At 52.2% G+C, this 19,982-nt stretch overlaps 2 protein-coding genes and 1 long non-coding RNA gene across 12 annotated transcripts; 1 reads left to right on the top strand and 2 right to left on the bottom strand.

The window, feature by feature from the left end:
• Nucleotides 1–4,240: 4,240 nt before the first annotated feature.
• Nucleotides 4,241–15,146, top strand: SMARCD2 (SWI/SNF related, matrix associated, actin dependent regulator of chromatin, subfamily d, member 2). Of its 5 annotated transcripts, XM_077972379.1 has the most exons (14): nucleotides 4,253–4,697; nucleotides 4,809–4,857; nucleotides 9,626–9,810; nucleotides 10,014–10,056; nucleotides 10,204–10,326; nucleotides 11,664–11,819; nucleotides 12,435–12,530; nucleotides 12,660–12,761; nucleotides 12,908–13,069; nucleotides 13,227–13,324; nucleotides 13,511–13,646; nucleotides 13,813–13,935; nucleotides 14,063–14,164; nucleotides 14,242–15,146. In XM_077972379.1, exons 1-14 carry the CDS (start codon nucleotides 4,642–4,644, stop codon nucleotides 14,293–14,295), a joined length of 1,485 nt encoding a protein of 494 aa, XP_077828505.1. In that variant the 5' UTR covers nucleotides 4,253–4,641; the 3' UTR covers nucleotides 14,296–15,146. The 5 variants fall into 5 exon arrangements, with proteins under 5 accessions (XP_028692483.1, XP_077828505.1, XP_077828504.1 ...); XM_028836650.2 differs by having other exon boundaries at nucleotides 4,241–4,857; XM_077972378.1 differs by having other exon boundaries at nucleotides 4,253–4,935.
• Nucleotides 11,887–14,087, bottom strand: LOC144335869 (uncharacterized). Its single transcript, XR_013407064.1, has 2 exons — nucleotides 13,115–14,087; nucleotides 11,887–12,435 (listed from the first exon to the last, which is right to left on the bottom strand). It is a non-coding gene; the product is annotated as an uncharacterized LOC144335869 (long non-coding RNA).
• A 64-nt stretch (nucleotides 15,147–15,210) lies between the features above and the next one.
• On the bottom strand, nucleotides 15,211–19,818 carry PSMC5 (proteasome 26S subunit, ATPase 5). 6 transcript variants are annotated; one of them, XM_028835752.2, is made up of 13 exons: nucleotides 19,761–19,815; nucleotides 19,353–19,601; nucleotides 19,067–19,138; nucleotides 17,687–17,756; nucleotides 17,299–17,396; nucleotides 17,055–17,111; nucleotides 16,742–16,972; nucleotides 16,286–16,412; nucleotides 16,009–16,199; nucleotides 15,811–15,909; nucleotides 15,614–15,724; nucleotides 15,420–15,506; nucleotides 15,211–15,314 (listed from the first exon to the last, which is right to left on the bottom strand). In XM_028835752.2, the coding sequence occupies exons 3-13, from the start codon at nucleotides 19,136–19,138 to the stop codon at nucleotides 15,261–15,263; spliced, it is 1,197 nt and encodes a 398-aa protein (XP_028691585.1). In that variant the 5' UTR covers nucleotides 19,353–19,601; nucleotides 19,761–19,815; the 3' UTR covers nucleotides 15,211–15,260. The 6 variants fall into 6 exon arrangements, with proteins under 6 accessions (XP_028691585.1, XP_028691583.1, XP_028691584.1 ...); XM_028835750.2 differs by having other exon boundaries at nucleotides 19,353–19,446; XM_028835751.2 differs by having other exon boundaries at nucleotides 19,353–19,424.
• Between the last annotated feature and the right edge of the window lie 164 nt (nucleotides 19,819–19,982).

Raw genomic sequence — 19,982 nt, 5'->3', positions numbered from 1 at the left:
CCCACCTCAGCCTCCCAAAGTGCTGGATGAGTCACCTGCCTCATTTTTCAGTTTTAACAGTTTCTTTGCAAGTAATAACAGACCAGACACACAGCTACCAAAAATAGGTGGTAAGTAATGGTTAGTCCTTAGACTGTGGATTCTAGAGCCAGATCAGAAACAGGTTTGAATCCTAGCACCATCACAGTGAGGGTGGGCAAGCGATTGGATCTCCCTGCTTTGATTTTTAAAACAAGAGGTAGAGCCAGGCATAGAGACTGGTGTCTGTAGTCCCAGGTCCTCAGGAGGTTGAGGTTGGAGGATTGCTTGAGCCCAGGAGTTTGAGGCCCTATTAGTCAAGCTATGATCATGCCACTGCACTCTAGCCTGGGCAACAGAGTGAGTGAGACCCTATCTCTTTAAAAAAAAAAAAAGTGGTAAAAATAGTGGCTACCTCATATATTGTACCTACCTCATATGTGTTGTTAGGATTAAATGAGCTAATTAACATAGAAAATGCTCAGTAAATGTTACCTATTCTCTGCCTACTGTGTAGGAAATCTTCCTTTTATCTCTACCATGCCTCAGATATCTCTATTTGCTCCCTAACACCTTAAGGATATTTTATCATAACACAATTAACTCACTGTTTATATTATCTGATATATCTGATATTAACTGATATTATATTATTGTTTATCATTCTCTCCCACTACACTCAAAGACTGTTTGTTCATACATATTTGTTAAGTTACAACAGGGATTAAGAGAGACACAGTATATACCCCAAATAATTGAAAACAGGTACTCAAATACAAATATATATTCATAGCAGCACTACTTGGAATAGCCAAGAAGTAGAAGTAGCCCTACTGCTCATCAACAGATAAATGGATAGGGCCAGGCATGGTGGTTCATGCCTATAATCCTAGCACTCTGGGAGGCCAAGGCAGGAGAATCACTTGAGCTAAGGAGTTTGAGACCAGCCTGGGCAACATAGCGAGATGCTGTCACAAATAAATAAATAAAAAGATAAACGGACGAACACATTGTGTTATATACATACAATGGAATATTATTCAGCCATAAGAAGAAATGAAGTACTGATACATGCTACAAAATGGATGAGCCTCAAAAACATTATGCTAAGTGAAGGAAGCCATGCCCAACACCCACCTATTATGATTCCATTTATATGAAGTATCCAGAATAGATAAATGTACAGAGACAGAACCCAGATTGGTGGGTGCCAGAGGTTGGAAAGAGGAAGAAATAAGGAGCAACTTCTAATGAGAATGGAGTTTTCTTTTGGGGTCATGAAAGTGTTTTGGAACTAGGTAGAGGAGGTGTTGCAAAACATTGTGAATGTAAAATATACCACTGAATTGTGTAATTTCAAACAGTTAATTTTATTACATAAATCTCACCTCAATTAAAAAAAAATAGCCAGGTGTGGTGTATACCTACTCAGTTATTCAGGAACTATCTCTTGAGCCCAGGAGTTTGAGGCCAGCCTGGGCAACCTAGCAAAACCCTGTCTTAAAAAAATAAAAATTTTAAAATAAAAAGATAAATTGAGGCCAGGTGTGGTGGCTCACACCTGTAATCCCAGTGCTTTGGGAGGCCGAAGCAGGCAGATCATGAGGTCAGGAGATCAAGACCATCCTGGCTAACATGGTGAAACCCCGTCTCTACCAAAAATACAAAAAAATTAGCTGGGCGCAGTGGTGGGCGCCTGTAGTCCCAGCTACTCGGGAGGCTGAGGCAAGAGAATGGCGTGAACCCGGGAGGCGGAGCTTACAGTGAGCCAAGATCGCGCCACTGCACTCCAGCCTGGGCAACAGAGCGAGACTCTGTCTCAAAAAAAAAAAAAAAAAGATAAACTGAGAGAGAAAAAGATCCTGCCTTCGTAGAGTTTATATTTTAGTGGGTGAGCCACATCAGACAGTAAATCAGCACACACTTACGTAAGTAATGACGTACTATGATAATCACTTGGTGGGAAGTAGGGTGTGAGAGAACAGACAGGCTGTGAGATGGGAAGGGGACTGGTAGTTTGAAAAACTGCAAGGAGACCATCTGGGCCAATGCTTGGAGAGCCAAAGGCAGTGATTTAAAATGAACCCAAGGAGGTAAGCAGGGGCCAGGTCCTGCAGAGCCTTAAATGTCACAGGAGGGAGTGTGACATTCAATCTAAGAGCAATGGGGAGCTGGGGAGGGTTTTAAACAAGGGATTAACAGGAAATGAGTTATATTTACCGTTTCATCTGCTTTATTATTATTGAGACAGTGTCTCACTCTGTCACCCAGGCTGGAGAGCAGTGGCGCAATCTCAGTTCACTGCAACCTCTGCCTCTTGGGTTCAAGCGATTCTCATGCCTCAGCCTCCTGAGTAGCTGGGATTACAGGTGTGCGCCACCATGCCCAGCTAATTTTTGTATTTTTAGTAGAGACAGAGTTTCACCATCTTGGCCAGACTGGTCTCAAACTCCTGACCTCAAGTGATCCACCCACCTTGCCCCCTCAAAGTGCTGGGATTACAGGTGTAAGCCACTCCGCCCAGCTGATCTGCTTTTAAATGCACTTATTAGCTTGCCCCTTTTCTAGGGTAGAAAAAGCTTATTTTCTGATACAACCCACTCTGTAAAATGGGTCACACCAGAACTACCTGGGAAGCTTATTTTTCAAATACAATACTGAGAGCCACTGGATTGGAGGGGTGGCTGGTGGAGATATTTTGGAGTAGCTTCCCAGAGGACTCTGATTCTCCACTGCCCCTATCACTTTGAGAATTACTGTTGTTCTAGAAGCTTAAAAAGGATTGAAATGTATATTAGTTGCCTTATCATGAACTCTTAACCCACTTTACAGGGATGGGAGGGGCCATGATTCAGTGACTTTAACAATTCCAGTGACCAGTCCCCAGACTGACAGGTTATCAACTCTTGGGGCAATAGAGTGGTATCTCTGAGAAGTCCAGGAGGTAAGAAAGCAGCAGCAGTGGGGTTTATCGCTAGAGACAGGAGGAGAACTAATTTCTAAAAAGCGTTGGAAAACTATAAAAAATATCTGGGGTGCTATGATGCAAGAAAGGAAGCATTACTTGGTGGGGGCTGAAAAATAAACCAATTATAGTAAAGAAAAAAAAAAAAAAGTCTAGATCCTGGCTTCTTGACAGTATGGTCTAAGAAGCAACAGCATCGCTGGCAGCTTGTTAGAAATGTAGAGTCCTGGGCCCTGCCACAATCTGCATTTTTAATAAGAGCCTCGGGTGTTTTTTATGTGCTCATTAGGGTTTAAGCAGCACTGGGCCGTATCACGGTGAGGAGACCCAGACCATCAAAGGGACAGCTGAAGCATTTTTGAATACTTTGATACAGCACAGTGTATCTGAAAAGATACTGCATTTTTGAAAATTAAGTGCTATAAATACTAGAGAAAGACCTCTTTTTAAACTGCGGGGAGGTTTCTCATAAGCCAAATTTCTTTTGACTAGAAGCATTTGCTGGGGAGTAAAGTACCAGGCTTCCTTATAGTGAGGCAGAGCCACGTTAAAAATGTGCTGTAAGAGCTCAGCCTTGGCCAAGTCGACCATTCACCAGCTGGGTCAAGTCTGGAGCCTCCTAGGTCCCTTGGCAGTTCCGAGCTACCAGGATGAGCTTTTACAGGAAGTTGAGTTGGCTGCTGTTCTGCCCCAGAGAGCAGCTGAGTCTTTTTTCTTTTTTTGAGGAGTTTCACTCTTGCCGCCCAGGTTGGAGTGGAGTGGAGAGATCTCGGCTCATTGCAACCTCTGTCTCCCGGGTTCAAGCGATTCTCCTGCCTCAGCCTCCCGAGTAGCTGGGATTACAGGCGCCAGCCACCACTCTCGGCTAATTTTTGTATTTTTAGTAGAGACGGGGTTTTCACCATGTTGGCCAGGCTGGTCTCGAACTTCTGACCTCAGGTGGTCCACCCGCCTCAACCTCCCAAAGTGCTGGGATTACAGGCGTGAGCCACCGCTACCGACTCTGAGTTGGGTCTTTAATGTGGAAGATGCAGAAAGGAGACTTGACAAAACTATTTTCGGTGAGGCTGCTACACCGGGAAAGAGTAGTAGCAACTGCTCATTCACTGTGAAGCCTCAACGTGACCTTAGACCTCTGACCCCGCGCCTCACTCGGCGCTTCCGCGCGCAGCTTCCGCTCCCGCCCCTCCGATGAAGGGCGGGGCCAAAGGTGGGGGGTGGGACTCTGAGGTCGGCGGTTAGGGGCGGTGCCTGCTGGGGGCGGGTCTCGCGAGGGGCGGGATTCAAGGAGGCACTCGAGCATTGGGCACCAGGTAGAGGCGGGGCCTAGTGCTGGGCTGGGTTGGGCGGGGCAGGGAGTTCGTAGCCGCCTCTGGGTAACTCGACTCGGGCGGCCAAACCTCCGGAGTCCGGGGGCGGCAGGCGGGCCCACAGCAGATCCTGGATCCGGAATCTCCGGCGCAGGAGCGGAATCTGTCCCGAACCGGGTCTGTGAGGAACTCGCGAACTTGGATTAGGAAATCCCGGAGCCCGGATCGACAAATCCCGGAACCCGGAATTAAGATCGCCAAGTCCCGGATCGCGGAGTACAGAGCGCGGAGTGGACTCGACGCGTAGCCCGGAGTCCGGATCGCGGCACCGCGGGACGGGACGGAGCGATGTCGGGCCGAGGCGCGGGCGGGTTCCCGCTGCCCCCGCTAAGCCCTGGCGGCGGCGCCGTGGCCGCGGCCCTGGGAGCGCCTCCTCCCCCCGCCGGACCCGGCATGCTGCCCGGACCGGCGCTCCGGGGACCGGGTCCGGCTGGAGGCGTGGGGGGCCCCGGGGCCGCCGCCTTCCGCCCCATGGGCCCCGCGGGCCCCGCGGCGCAGTACCAGGTGAGTAGGGAGGACGCGAGCGGACGGGGGCGTGCGGCGCCGCGAGGGCGCCCGGGCCGGGGGCTGAGGGGGCCTCGAGTGAGGGCCTTGGGGAATGCATGAGGAACTTTGGGAGACGGTGGAGGGCGGGCCAGATCCCTCGGGCTGCGGCGGGTGGCGGTGGAGGAGTGGGGAAGGGGGAGCGAGTCCTGCAGCGGAGGGCTGGAACCAGCTGGGAGGCCTGGGGGCTTCCGCGGCACAGAGATTCCGAGTGACTGGGAGATGGAGGAGTTTGGGGAACCAGTGAATTGTGGGCGGGTGGGTTGAGAAGTCTAGGGTAGGAGGGCTAGAAAGTGATGAGAAAGTTTGGGAAAGGGCCCTCGCTGAGAAACCGGGGTTACCCTGCATCGGCCTTGGTCCCACTCCAAGTCTGCCCTGTTTTTTCTGGTTGCGAACTGGCCGAGCTCTAGCGTGTCTGAGATGGCTCCCGGCTGCTAATGAGGAGGAAGGAGCCTGGCTTCCCACGGGCACGGGACGCTGAGGCTAGGGCCAGGGGATTCATTCCAGCTTGTGCACGGGCGGACTTTACTCCAGAGGCAGGGCCAGGCGCCTTCGCTGGGGAGGACTCCAGCTTAGACCAGAGACGGTGGTGGCCAGGCTTGAGGGGAGGCCCAGCCTAGTCACAGGCCGGCTCTCTTCTGGGCTTTCTGCCTCCTGTCATCGTGTCGGGTAGTTGATTAGTCTGGACGTGCAGAGTGGAACCCTGCTGGTCTGGGGCCCGAGGAGTCTGCGAGAGTTGCTTCAAAGAGTGCTGTCCTGACCCCTTTGGGGTTTTGAGAGCTGCTCAGGTTTCAGCTTCAAAAGCCCTTGGAAGGCAGCGACTTCTGCTCAGTGTGTGAGAACCTCAGCCTGACCCTGCTGGTCCCCTAGTCTGCTGTTCAGGTTGCACCAGCAGGCTTGGAAACTGTGCCCATCTGCCTTATCATCCTCTCTGCATTTTTATTTGGCCTTCAGGTTCTAACTCCGCCACATCCGAAGCCATATGCCCCAGCATTTGACACTGGCTTCTCCCAGGGTCTGCTGTGGGCTTCCTCTGTTTTCGACTCCTGTCTCCAGGCGGAGGTCCTTAGGGATCCTCGTGGAGTATACACAGCCTACCTGCCCCACTGGGCCTCACATCTAAGGAGATGGCTTAACTAGGGACAGTGACTGGATTTTTTTCCCTTCTTCCTCCTCATTCTTCCTCCTTTCTCAAGAGAAAACAGAGTCTGGATATGGGCAGAGACAGACCTGGTCCCAGGGACTCCAGCTGGGGCTCATCTTTCCCACCCTACTCTCCCCCTTGGGGATTCATGGGCCCAGGGTGTTGCTGAGGGCTCCCTGCATCAGTCATTGTAGCCCTTGGGCCTGCCCACTGAGACCTGGCCTGGGCACCATCTGTGGGCCTTTGGCCTTGGAAGGACCTGGAACAGACAAGCCGCTCCAGTTTCCTTGGCATGCAAAAAGTCATAGGAAATGTGCCCTTGAGACAGCCCCTAAGAGAATGGATTCCACATGTTTGGTGGGGGGTGGCCTTGGGCTTGTGGCAAGGCCAAGCTGGCTGGCTGGTTAGGCCTGGGCTGCTAGCTGTGGGGAAGTAGGAGATGGCCCTGAGTCTGGGTTTCCCATCCCACTAGCTTTCCTCCTCCTGGCAGGAGAGGTAGATGGTACAGAGAACCCAGCCAGCTAACTTTGGCTGAGTTTGAAGAGGATCCTACTTGCTCTCTTTCCAAGTCCAGTTGTATGACTTCCAGGGGGGACTTGAGATCTGGGAAACAGAGGGGTTCCTGTCTGTTAGGGCTCATGAGATGTGCTGGAAAAGCGAGAATTTGAGGCCCAAGCTGAACAAATAGTTGAAAGAAGGGAAGTGATGACCTCCCTTCCTCCAGAGGGTGGTTCTGGCTGTGGATCACAGTTAACAGAGGAACCTAAAACAAAAACAACAACAAAAAACCCTCCAGGGCAGGATGTGGTGGCTCACACCTATAATCCTAGCACTTTGGGAGGCCCAGACAGAAGGATTACTTGAGATCAGGAGTTCAAGACCAGCCTAGGCAACATAGTGAGACCATAATTTCTCAAAAAAAAAAACCCAAAAAAATTTAGCCAAACTTGGTGGTGTGCGCTTATGGTCCCAGCTAGTCGGGATGCTGTGGCAGGAGGATTGCCTGAGTCCAGGAGTTCAAGGCTGTATTGAGCTATGATCCTGCCACTGCACTCCAGCCTGGGCAACAAAATAACAAAAACCTCAGATTTCTGGGTTCACTCCAGAGAGTTCAAAAAGTTCAAAATCTTTTTTTTTTTTTTTTTTTTTTTTTGAGATGGAGTCTCACTCTGTCGCCCAGGCTGGAGTGCAGTGGCATGATATCAGCTCACTGCAACCTCCGCCTCCCAGGTTCAAGCAATTCTCTGCCTCAGCCTCCTGAGTAGCTGGGATTACAGGTGCCCACCACCATGCCCGGCTAATTTTTTTTGTGTTTTCAGTAGACACGGGGTTTCACCATCTTAGCCAGGATGGTCTTGAACTCCTGACCTTGTGATCCACCTGCCTCGGCCTCCCAAAGTGCTGGGATTATAGGTGTGAGCCACCGCGCCCTGCCTCAAAATCCTTTTTACTCATGGGAGAGTGGTGGTATGTTCCCCAACTGAGGCCCTCAGGCCCAGGTTCCAGAGCATCAGGGCCACATTTGGGGCAGGGCAAAGCATGCTCACTGGAGCCCTGGATTCCTCATCTGGGGTTCAGGGGATTGATCCAGGCCTACCTGATCCTGTTGCAAGCAGGGAGTTAGGGAGGCTCAGAGTTCTGGACTGTTTTTTGTTTGTTTTTCCTAACTCCTGAGTTGTTTTTGTTTTTTGTTTTTTGAAGGGGGAGGAGTTGCTAGCACCTATAAGCCCAGGTATGGAGCTTAGCAAAGCTCAGCTAGAATTTGAACTGTTAGCAGCCTTCCCCTGGGGTCCTGAGTGAGCTGGGGGCTCTGGGCCCGGGAAGCCTGGAGCAGATGTCTAGGTGGAGCCTATTCCAGGCCCTGCCTGTGCAGCCTTGTCTTAGGACTTCCTGTTACCAGAGCACCTGCCCAGGAGGGATGGGTGGTGCTGCAGGTTCTGTGAACGCTGCAGCGGGAAGCTTCCTGGGGACCATAGGGCCCTCGCTCACACTCTGCAGGACCCAGTGCTTCAGTTCTTCCCTTTGTCTCAGGCACTAGGAAAAACTAAAGTCTGGGATGTCTGGGCCCGGGCTTACAGCTGTAGTCACACTCAGTTTTTTTCTATAATCTCAGGCCAGAGAAAGAACAATCCTTAAGGCAGAGAAAGAGGTTGTCTTTTGCCTTTCAACAGCTCTGATTAATCTCTTCCTGATGGAGAGAGACTTTGGCAGGACTCCCAAAGCCCCAGAGCCCCCCACTTTGAGGTTTTTATTCTCCCAAACACCTCCCTCCCACCCTGCTCCTCCTCTCCCCATCCTCACGTCTGTGGGTCATGTTTCTTTCCATCTCTGCATCTGGTCAAGAATCTGACCCTCTGTTTTGGGAACATGGGTTTAGTGCAGGATGAAGAGGTTGGGGAAGAATCTCATCTCCATGATGCTGGAGTGGGGGAGGGTCCTTTGATTTGGTACAAGTCTCCACCCTGCCGGGCTTGGTTGGCTGGTTGTGCTCGTTGCATAATCTGGGCCCTGGGGCCAGCCCTGTGAAGCTGCCAGGGACAGTGTGTGCGAGGCAGAGCTGCCAAACAGGCCTTGCAGGCAGCAGCCATGGGGAGGGGGGTGGGGGTGGAGGTGACTCCCAGATGGGCTCCACAGAAATGTCGGGGAGCAAGGCTTCAAGTGGGAAATCCTTCTGCAGGCATCTAAAGAAGCTATTTCTATCTTCCACTTTCCTGCTGCTCAGCCTAGGCCTCTGATCCTTGCCTCCCAGGATAATCTTAGCCCCCTTCTTCAGCTTGGGATTGCCAGGGCTACACGGAGCCAGAGCCAGTCCTGGCTGCCAGGTGGTGCCTGGACCACGGGCAGAGTCCAGGTGCCAGCTGCTGTCTTTCCCACAGGCCACCCAGGAGCCATGGCTTCCCTTCTGGGGTCTTTTGGCATAGGGGCAGTAGTTGGGCAGTAAGGAGGTGAGAGGAGGGTCCAGTTCTGGGCTGTGGGTAGGGGCTATATGGTACCAGAGTACAGGGTACAGGGTCCCGGTACCCTGTCCGAGGCCGCCCTCACCAGCTGGTACGCGTTCCAAGTCATCCTGTTGTAGCCCTGCTCACCTGGGGTGCTGCTGCCTACCAGACCCCTTTCTCCCTCGGCCACAGAGGATGGGGATTGGGGCTCTGCACCATTGGCCTGCTCATGATATAGTATACCCCTCTGCCTGGCAGTGACACTGCCCCCGTGCCTCTCAGCCATGCTTCTCCCTCATGATGGGGGAAAGAGGAGGGCAAGGCTTGGCGGGACTGTCTGAGAGAATAGGGACTGGGTGGGGCTCCTGTAGGCCCTTCCCTCTGCAGGCAGGACCCTCCTCCCAGCCCAGGCTCTGGCAGACCTCATTCGCTGGCATGGCTGCCAGGGCGGTTGCAGGGGGCAGGGCAGGTATGGTTTACACTCTTCGCTCCGACGCCCGCTCTCCTTTGTTCCTGGGGCTCCAGCAGGGCTCTGGCGTGGTGCTCAGGCCCAACCTGGCTGACGAGAGGGATGGAGGGCATAGGCTATGGGCCCTGGAGGGCCCTGCCCCTGACCTATGCACCCCCGTTGGCTCACTTCCCCCAGCGACCTGGCATGTCACCAGGGAACCGGATGCCCATGGCCGGCTTGCAGGTGGGACCCCCTGCTGGCTCCCCATTTGGTGCAGCAGCTCCGCTTCGACCTGGCATGCCACCCACCATGATGGATCCATTCCGAAAACGCCTGCTTGTGCCCCAGGCGCAGCCTCCCATGCCTGCCCAGCGCCGGGGGTAAGAGCATCCTGCTTATTCCACTCTGCCTCACTCATCTCTGGTGGTAGCAGAGGGTTTCCTTCTATCTTAAGAGCTTTGGTGTCTGAGGAAGATTCCAGGCTCTCTTGGGGGAGAGGGTCCTGGAGACTGGAGGGACGTTGCGGGGGTGAGTGTCCTTTTTTGGACCATTGATCTCTTAAGTGGGTTTCTGAACTCCCCAGGTTAAAGAGGAGGAAGATGGCAGATAAAGTTCTACCTCAGCGAGTAAGTGTTAAGAGGACGCCTGGGAGGCCTGCCCAGTGGCCACCTCGGGGTGGGCATCCGTCTCCCTCAACCCTGGGCTGCAGGAAGGGAGGAAAGAGCCAGGCTTTGGCTGAAGCAAGCTGATGAGCTTCTGCTACCTTCCTCCAGATCCGGGAGCTTGTCCCAGAGTCTCAGGCATACATGGATCTCTTGGCTTTTGAGCGGAAGCTGGACCAGACCATTGCTCGCAAGCGGATGGAGATCCAGGAGGCCATTAAAAAGCCTCTGACAGTATGTGTGACCTTGACCACCTCTAGCCTTCCCAGGTTTCCTTGCCCTCCACCCCCTTGTTTTCCAGGGGCCAAGCAAGTTGGGCTAGAGCTGGGTTTTTCACATGCAGGATGCAGCCCACTAGTAGAGTACGAACTCAGTTGAATGTGTTAGGGCCAGTATGTTTTAAATTAATATATGACAGTAGAAAATCTAAAAATACTTCACAGTAGTACTTACCATAGTAGTTAAGGTATTCTTTCATGATATTTTTGTTTCCGATAAATAGATATGCAGACCTTGGGTCATAACTGAAAAATGTAAATATTATGGGTCGTGGTCTCAAAAGTTTGAAAACCACTAGAGGATAAAGTTAGTTCCTTTCTCCTTCCCCTTCCCCATCCATAGAGAATATTTTCTTTTTTCTTTTTTTTTTTTGAGATAGAGTCTCGCTCTTTCACTCAGGCTGGAGTGCAGTGGTACAATCTCGGCTCACTGCAACCTTCACATCCCAGGTTCAAGCAATTCTCCTTGCCTCAGCCTCCCGAGTAACTAGCATTACAGACGCCCATCACCACGCCTGGCTAATTTTTGTATTTTTAGTATCACCATGGTGCCCAGGCTGGTCTCGAACTCCTGACTGCCTCGGCCTCCCAAAGTGCTAAGATGACAGAGCCACTGCACCCAGCCGAGAAACTTTCCTTAATAATAATCTAGAACCGTCCTGAGTGGGGAAGGCTTTCCAGGAGACTAGGATATTTTGGGGCCGTGATGGGTGTTTGGGTATCATGTAAGATGTGAGCCAGAGGCCTCCGCGTTGCCATTGCACCAGTTCCACTGTGCTGGCGTTGTTGGTGATGCATCTCTTTCCCCATAAAATGGTGAGTTCCGGCCGGGTGTGGCGGCTCACGCCTGTAATCTCAGCACTTTAGGGGGCCGAAGTGGGTAGATCACCTGAGGTCAGGAGTTCGAGACCAGCCTTGCCTTGCCAACATGTTGAAACACCATCTTTACTAAAAACACAAAAAAATTAGCTGGGCATGGTGGCATGCACCTGTAGTCCCAGCTACTCAGGAGGCTGAGACAAGAGAATTGCTTGAACCCAGGAGTCAGAGGTTGCAAGTGAGCTGAGATCACGCCACTGCACTCCAGCCTGGGTGACAGAGTGAGACCATGTCCTAAAAAAAAAAAAGGCTGGGACTGGGACTTACTACTTACTTCTGATTCCCAGTGCCTGACAAGGTGCCTGGCTGGCCCATGGTGCTCAGTATTGATTGTTGAATGTTCATATCAGAAGATGGCGTAGCAGTGTCCCAACGTCTTGGTCCACTTCCAGTTGATTGTCTTTCTCTCTTTAGCAAAAGCGAAAGCTTCGGATCTACATTTCCAATACGTTCAGTCCCAGCAAGGCAGAAGGCGATAGTGCAGGAACTGCAGGGACCCCTGGGGGAACCCCAGCAGGGGACAAGGTGGCTTCCTGGGAACTCCGAGTGGAAGGAAAACTGCTGGATGATGTGAGTTGGGGAGGGAGGTATCTGGAGGGAAGGAGGCCTGTGTGGGTTTAAGACTGGGACCAAAGAGTTTGAGACTAGCCTGAGCAGCAGAGCCAGACCCCGTCTCTACAAAAAATTTAAAAATTAGCTGGGTGTGGTGCATGCGTCTATAGTCCCAGCTACTGGTAAGGCTGGCGCAGGAGGATGGCTTGAGCCCAGGAGGTCGAGCTTCAGTGAATTATGATCACACCACTGCACTTTAGCCTGGGTGACACAGTGAGATTGCGTCTCAAAAAAAAAAAAAAAGACTGGGCGAGACACTTGGGCGCTCCCAGAGAAGTCCTGCCATAGAGAGGGGGCACTGCTCCAAGCCCATTGGAGGTTGATTTGCGTGGTTATTACAATGTTCCTGCAGATGGCAGTCGAGTGTCTCCAGGAAGTCCCTCGTGGGCTGCAAGAGGGCGCCATTTCCCTGCCTCCAGTCTGCCCAGAGTCCTGCTTCCATTCTTCAGGGCCCCAGGAATCTTCAGTACCCTGAGCTCCAGGGCTGAAATGGGGCTTCTTGTTCTTGGGATTTAGCATAGCTTGAGATTTGAGAGCTCAGCAGCACCATCTCACACCCCTTTCCATCTCCAGCCTAGCAAACAGAAGAGGAAGTTTTCTTCATTCTTTAAGAGCCTCGTCATTGAGCTGGACAAGGAGCTGTATGGGCCTGACAATCACCTGGTGGAGGTGAGAGTGGGCCTGGGGCAGAGGCAGGCTGACATGCAGGTTTGGCAGGGAAATGGCCTCAGGGCCCTTGGGAGGCCCTGTGTTCATGCCCACCCCCTTGGTGATAAGCCATGTTCCCCTCCCTGCCAGTGGCACCGGATGCCCACCACCCAGGAGACAGATGGCTTCCAGGTAAAACGGCCTGGAGACCTCAACGTCAAGTGCACCCTCCTGCTCATGCTGGATCATCAGGTGACAGAGGCCCTGGGGTCATTTCTGGGGCCACAAGGACCCCTCAGGAGGGGAGTTGGTTCCTATAAACCTTCCTGTCCCTGCCCTATTTTCCCGCTTTGTTTTACTGCAAGAACCCATCCTGACTCCCCTCCATCCAACTTTAGCCTCCCCAGTACAAATTGGACCCCCGATTGGCAAGGCTGCTGGGAGTGCACACACAGACGAGGGCCGCTATCATGCAGGCCCTGTGGCTTTACATCAAGCACAACCAGCTGCAGGATGGGCACGAACGGGAATACATCAACTGCAACCGTTACTTCCGCCAGGTTAGCCAGATGCCAGCCCCCCTGTTATCTCAGCCCTTGCCTTGCCTGCTGGGCTACTTCTTGGCCACAGCCTCCAGACTGCTGCCCTCACTGGTCCTGGAATGGTCCACTCCCCTGTGCCCACAAGGCAACGCTGAGCCTTTGGTATTTCCTCCAGATCTTCAGTTGTGGCCGACTCCGTTTCTCCGAGATTCCCATGAAGCTGGCGGGGTTGCTGCAGCATCCGGACCCCATTGTCATCAACCATGTCATTAGGTAAATGCAAGGAGCGGGACAGGAAGGCTCTTTTAACAGCAGATTCACCCTTGGCTTGAACTGAAGCCAAAGAGAGCATCAGGTTTCTTGCTCCCTGAGTATGTGCAGAGAATGGGCCCTAGCTTTGGCCCAGGTGGGCAGGATGAAGACAGCTATGTGCCTTCCCTCCCCATGTGCTGCCTGCAGTGTGGACCCTAACGACCAGAAGAAGACAGCCTGTTATGACATTGATGTGGAGGTGGACGACCCACTGAAGGCCCAGATGAGCAATTTTCTGGCCTCTACCACCAATCAGCAGGAGATCGCTTCCCTTGATGTCAAGGTGGGCCCTCTGGCTCCACAGCTTCCTCTGGGGCCCAGGATTGGAGTGGGCTGGATCTGTCCAGCATTTCCATACATGTAGCACCTAGGGGATGGGATGGGAACTCTGGCTCAGTCATTTGCATTTAAGCTTTGGGGGCAGAGTCTGACACATGTACCCTCTCCAGATTCATGAGACCATCGAGTCCATCAACCAGCTGAAGACCCAGAGAGATTTCATGCTCAGTTTTAGCACCGATCCCCAGGACTTCATCCAGGAATGGCTCCGTTCCCAGCGCCGAGACCTCAAGGTGTAGTCCTCTTTCCCGAGGGGATTCCTTTGTAAAGCTCTGGGTGATTTTTACCCACAGCAGTTCCCAGGGTGGGTTGGCCCAGGGCTGGGGATTATGCTATGGCTTTCCTTCTGGCTCTTTGCAGATCATCACTGATGTGATTGGAAATCCTGAGGAGGAGAGACGAGCTGCTTTCTACCACCAGCCCTGGGCCCAGGAAGCAGTAGGCAGGCACATCTTTGCCAAGGTGAGGCGCTGCCTTGTTTTCCCTCCTTTGGCCCTGAGTAGTAAACGCCTGAGCTACTTGGTCTCTCCCTTCTCCAGGTGCAGCAGCGAAGGCAGGAACTGGAACAGGTGCTGGGAATTCGCCTGACCTAACTGCTCAGGGATCTCTTTCTTCCCAGCCCTGGAGCCTGGAGGGAGACCACCCTCTGGGTCCTTGCTGGGGCCGCAGACACGTAGGCTGGGGTGAGGAGTGTCTGCTGTCACTCTCTACTCCCCAGCTTTAGTTTTATACATGTAGTGATAGGATTCCTTGTTGCTTGGTCCCCAAAGCCTTATACTTTTTGCATTGGCTTTAATTGGGCTCAGCAGAAGCCTCCTGTGCCCCCCCTGCAGGCAGGCCCAAGTAGGACTGCCGGAGGCTGTGCTTTGACATTTTAACAGACATTTCCGAACCAAAGGCTGCTGGGTTTGCATGTTTACAGACTCCCCTCTTGGGCGAGGGTCAGAGCTGGCTGTGGGGAGCTGGGCTAGGAAGAGGAGATGCAGCTCAGACTTCCTAGCCTTTCTAAACCAAAGTTCTTTGCCATTCCTACAAGCCCAGCCTTGCTGCTGGTTTTTTTCTTTCCTTTGGGTATTTGCACTATTTTGGGAGCAAGTTTTCTATGTGGGAGCCACTTTTTTTGTACAGGGGTAAGTTGGGGGTTTTCAGGGAGCCCTGTTAGGTGCCTCCTTGTTTCTTTCCTCAATCTATGCAAGCGGCTCTGGCCGCCATCATCTCCTGGGATGCCAGAGGGCTGCCTCTCTAGCGGCTTGGGCCGGGGAGGGGACACTCCAGTTCTCTAGCATGGCCTGAGGTATGGGTGGGCACATGTGGAGGCCAGGGTAAGGTGAATGGGGAGGCTGGGAGGACTGGTGTCGCCCTTTGGAGCTTGGTGAGGAGGGTGGGCCTAGGGCTTGGCGAGTGCCACTTCTGGCACTGGGATCCAAATAAATCCTTTTATCTATTGGTGGTGTCTGGACCTGATCCTTGAACAGCACAGCCCTCATTAACAGACTGGAGTCCTAGAGGACTTGGCCCACAGAGCTTTATTGGAGGGATCCACACAAAGGCTGTCCACTCACTTCCATAATTTCTTGATGGACATGTTTTTCTCACTGTCCTTCTGCATGACCTAGGGGTGGGGGAGAAAATGAATGTTAAGTTACGAACGCAAGCATGCCCTAGCCCACTGCCCCAGAGCCACCATCAGCAAAGGCACAAAGATGGAGGCCTATACCTTGGCTACTGCCATCTCAAAGTCCTCCTGAGTGACATGGACTCGCCGTTCTCGAAGGGCATACATGCCGGCTTCCGTGCACACGCCCTGAACAGGAAAAGGAAGTTGAGGCCCCACTGCTGTGCCCCTCATCTGTGGCCCTTGAGCCTAGAGCTTCCTGCCTCTGCCCTGTTTTTGGTGGGTACTCCAATTACCTTCACTTCAGCCCCTGATGCTCCTGGCATGAGCTCAGCAATTTTTCTCAGGTTGATCCCGCGGGTCAGGTTCATCTTCCGAGAATGAATCTTCAAAATGTCCAGCCGGGCCTGGAGATGGCAAGGAAAGGCCTGAGCCCCACACCCCACCCCTACCCCCACTGCCAGAGCCACTTTGCACAGTGCCCATCACAAACCTCCTCGTTGGGGGGTGGGAATTCAATTTTTCTGTCAATACGCCCTGGGCGAAGCAGCGCCGAGTCCAGGATATCAATCCTATTAGTAGCCATGATAACCTGAGCAGAGAAAGCGGGTGAGGATCAGCTAAGCTCTTCCTCAACCTGCGTGGCACCCAGGCCTTCCCTGGGCCCATCCCAAGGCTGCTACCACCTTACCTTGATGTTCTTGGTGGCCTCAAAGCCATCCAGCTGGTTGAGCAACTCCAGCATTGTGCGCTGCACTTCACTGTCCCCCCCAGAACCCCCCTCCAGCCGCGAGGAGCCGATGGAGTCGATTTCGTCCATGAAGATGATAGATGGAGCATGTTCTCGTGCCATGACAAACAACTCCCTCACCATTCTTGCCCCTGTGTGGAGGCCGAGCTGGTGTTAGGGAGCTTATTAGCTCCCTAACCCCCTACCTCTTGCTTCTCACGTTACTGGCCATGGTTACCTTCCCCTATGAATTTCTGTACCAATTCAGAGCCAGAGACACGAATAAAGGTACAGTCCGTATGATGAGCCACAGCCCGGGCCAACAGCGTCTTCCCAGTGCCTGGAGGTCCATACAGCAGCACTCCCTACAGGGGAACAGCAGCACTCAGGACAGAAAGCTATACCCCTGATCTCATTCAGTGAACATTTACCGAGTGCTGAGTGCTGGATCCCTTGCTAAATGTTAGGGATACCAAAAAAAAAAAAAAAAAGAACATCAAGGAGCTGTTCTGGAGCTTATATCCAAAACCCACCTCACTGCCCTAAAACACTTCCCCCGCCACTCTTCAGGGGGAGGGCCAGCCCAAGAAGGATGCAGCCTATCCTGGTGCCTCCCCGACCCCTGCAGTAGGGCTGGCTGGGGCAGGAGTAGTAAAGTACAGCTTGGCCCTCCTGGAGAAGCCCTGCTCCTCACCTTGGGCTGAGCAATGCCCAGTGCTTCGAAGAGCTCAGGATGCTTAACAGGCAGCTCGATCACTTCTTTGATCTCCTTGATCTGTTTGTCCAGTCCACCAATCATCTCATAAGTCGAATCTGGTACTTTCTCTACCATCATCAGTGACACTAATGGGTCTACCTTGTTGGGCAGGATCTTGTGCAGAGTGTAGCTGTCATTCCTTAGAGCCACCCGGCAATTGGGTGTCACCTGGGTGAAGGGGGTGAGTTTCAGAAGTGGTACAATAAGAAATAAGAGCTGACCCCACCACCACCTCACCTGCTACACTCACGTCATTGATGTCAATGTTTTTGTCCACGTCTACAACAAATTTGCCTTCAGGATGTACCTAAAGAAAGAAGAGCTCATGATCTTCCTTGACAGCCACCAAATCACTAACCCTACCCAGGAAGACCTTCGAGAATCCCACAATACCTTGACAGAACACAGAACCCTGTCTCCCAAGGCTACACACAAAGGGGTGGGAATCCAGTGCAGACTGAGCTGGTTGGTCCCTGGGGTCATGCTGCTTTTACCTTGACCAACACTTTCTTCTTATCCATGGCCCGGACTACTTCCCCCACATAGGAGCCCTGTTCCTGCAGCAGCTGTAGCTCCTCCCGCAATAGGCGAACTAGATGGCAAACAGACACAGTGGTCACCTAGCTACTCCTTTGGAGTTTCCAGGACCCAATTCTACATGCATGAGCTAAGCATCATTCTTAAGTTATTAAAGGAAGACCAAAGATAAAAATTCATGTATTTAAGGAGGCTACAATGGAGCTCGGGAAAAAGAGATGCATGTGAAACTACTAGATGACAGGGAGAAAACAGTAAGCACTGCTGTGAAGACATTGTGCAGGGAGGTTAGGACAGACCTCAGACAAACTGCCCACATGCGGCTTCCCATCTTTCCCCACTCACCTTTAGCATTTAGTTCATTCCTCTGTGCCTGCAGCCTCCGGAGGTTTTGGCTCTTATCATTCACAATCAGCTGTGGCAGACAAGAGACAAATTCCATTACTCAAGGGCAGGAGACAGGAGGAGGTAGGATCTTGGCCAAGACCTCACAGGTCAGAATGAGCTGAGGGAAGGGCACAGGGCACCTGTGTGTTGTTTCAGATTCTCCAGTATGATTCTAATGACCCTGCCCTGTCCTCCAAGAGTCCCTCTGGAGCTTATGGCAGCCATCAAAGAAGGCTGCTTGTCCAATTCTGGTCCAGGAATAACAGAATCTAATGGAGAAAAGTTACAGCTGGCTCATGTAACACCAAATTTCTCACAGGAAGGCAACATCACCTAGTGGAAAGAGTGTTAGGTGAGAAGTCTGAGTTCTAGCCCAGCTGCTGTCAATCAAAAGCAAGGTAAAGCTCAGGCAATCTATTTTAAAAAATCTAGATCTGTTACCAAATGGCACATGGGTATAGCATCAGCTGCCCTGCTCCTTTTCAGGACTACTGAAGTGAACGAATAAAAACACGTGAAAAAGCATTCCAAAATGGTTAACTAAACATAATACCTGCAAATGCACTTGGAATTCAGAATTGTTCTTTGTGGCTTTCCCCCATCCAATTTATATTACAGATGACACTTGAACAACGCAGGGGATTAGGACGAAATTGAAAATACATGGACTTGTCCAAAGTTAAACTACTAACAGCCTACTGTAACATAACACTGTTAACACTAACAGCCTACTGTTTATGTTGTTGGTAATGTTTACTACTGGAAGCCATACCTACTACTGAGAGTCACACCTTACTGCTGGAAGCCTTACTGGTAAACATAAACATTTCATTAACAACATAAACGGTCCTTTTTCTATGGTTTAGCGCTTTAGGCTAGCGTTCTGGGTTGCCCAATTTCTTTCATTCAGTCTCTATGGAATTAGCATTATCCAGATGCCTCAATGATGCCTTTCCTCACATTCTCACTTCACCCTCACCCAACCTCTTGGTGATAAATTTCATCTCCTGAGCTTGTTTCCCTTTCATAAGAATCCTTTTCATTCGGGCTTCTTCCAAAAGGGCTGACCTTTGGCTAGAGGTACCTTTTCTGTTAAGATTTGACTCTTGAAAATGTTTAACAAACTGTGAACACTATGACCCTCAAAGGGGTGGGACTGGAGGAAAACAAGAGATTGCTTACTTCTGATACACACACCCTACTAGCTAAGAAACAAACAAGAAAGGAGAAGCAGCAGCTTCTTCCACTGCACTCCCAGTGGAATTAGATGGATTTGTGGAAGTCCGTTTCCATCCCCCATCATCCCGCTTCCTAGCTCTCTCTGAAGTCCGTCCTCACCTGGAGTTCTTCAATCTTGGACAGATAATATTGGCGGAGTCCGCTGCCTGCCTTCCCCTCCTCCAGTTCCATCTGAAGACACAGAGTGAGTCTTAAACGACAGGTTAAACATCCGAGGGGATAAAGCCACTTGCAGGGCACTTTGAATAAGGTTTGACACCAGGTAGCTTTGCGTAGTAAAAAAAGTTTGGACTTCGGAGGCTCAGCATCTGGGTTCTAATTCCTCCCTCCCTGGGAACCCTCCATTTTCCCACGACTAAAATAAAAAAATGGGAACGCCGCCTACCTTGTACGACTTTTAGGAGGACCGAGAGGCGATATGATATACACGGGGGCGCTTTGCACTGCGTGAAGCGCTCTACAAGCCCGAGGTGTCGTTACTGCCGACGGAGCAAGCGGAACGGAGCCGAAGGACTGGCGTCCCGTCTCCTGCGACCCGTGGGCCGGCCGTTCCCGCGCCCATCGCTCCCCTCACTCACTCCGCTTCTACCGCGTATTCCTCTCCCAGCCTTGCCCTGACTCACCGAGGGCGGCGCTGACACAGCAGATCCAGTCGCAGGCAGCGTCCAGCCTGGACTACTCCAGCCACCTCCGACCCACCCAACCCTCCTGCCCCGGCCCGCTCTCCACTTAGATTACGCTCGCTCCGCACCCAGCCCCGTAACCTGCCGGGCCGCCACTGCAGCCGCCATACCTGCTCTGGCCCGTCAAGCGCCATCTTCTCTCTTCAGCAGAGACCGCCGGCATCCGAGTCCCCTTTGCGCGCAGGCGCGGAAGCGGAGGCTTGTGACCTGAGACCAGGCAGAGAAGAGTTCCGGGTCAATGGGCGGGGTGCGCGGCCAGACCACACTAACTAAGGGGACCATGATGGGAGGGGCGGCTACGAGAGTTCAGGGGCTTTGGAGGGGGAAGAGGA

This window comes from Macaca mulatta, chromosome 16 (genome assembly GCF_049350105.2).
Source record: "Macaca mulatta isolate MMU2019108-1 chromosome 16, T2T-MMU8v2.0, whole genome shotgun sequence".
Taxonomy (NCBI): Eukaryota; Metazoa; Chordata; class Mammalia; order Primates; family Cercopithecidae; genus Macaca; species Macaca mulatta.
Note: the sequence above shows the minus strand (reverse complement) of the source record. Positions and strands in the feature narration are given on the sequence as shown.

Coding starts and splice junctions, on each gene's coding strand:
- PSMC5 (XM_028835749.2), bottom strand. CDS start 19,813: ATGCCGGCGGTCTCTGCTGAAGAGAGAAGATGGCGCTTGACGGGCCAG. Junction 19,158..19,760: donor CGCTTGACGGGCCAGAGCAG/GTATGGCGGCTG, acceptor CTGTCGTTTAAG/ACTCACTCTGTGTCTTCAGA. Junction 17,397..17,686: donor GAATGAACTAAATGCTAAAG/GTGAGTGGGGAA, acceptor TTTGCCATCTAG/TTCGCCTATTGCGGGAGGAG.
- SMARCD2 (XM_077972378.1), top strand. CDS start 4,642: ATGTCGGGCCGAGGCGCGGGCGGGTTCCCGCTGCCCCCGCTAAGCCCT. Junction 13,070..13,226: donor GCAACCGTTACTTCCGCCAG/GTTAGCCAGATG, acceptor TATTTCCTCCAG/ATCTTCAGTTGTGGCCGACT. Junction 13,936..14,062: donor CCCAGCGCCGAGACCTCAAG/GTGTAGTCCTCT, acceptor GGCTCTTTGCAG/ATCATCACTGATGTGATTGG.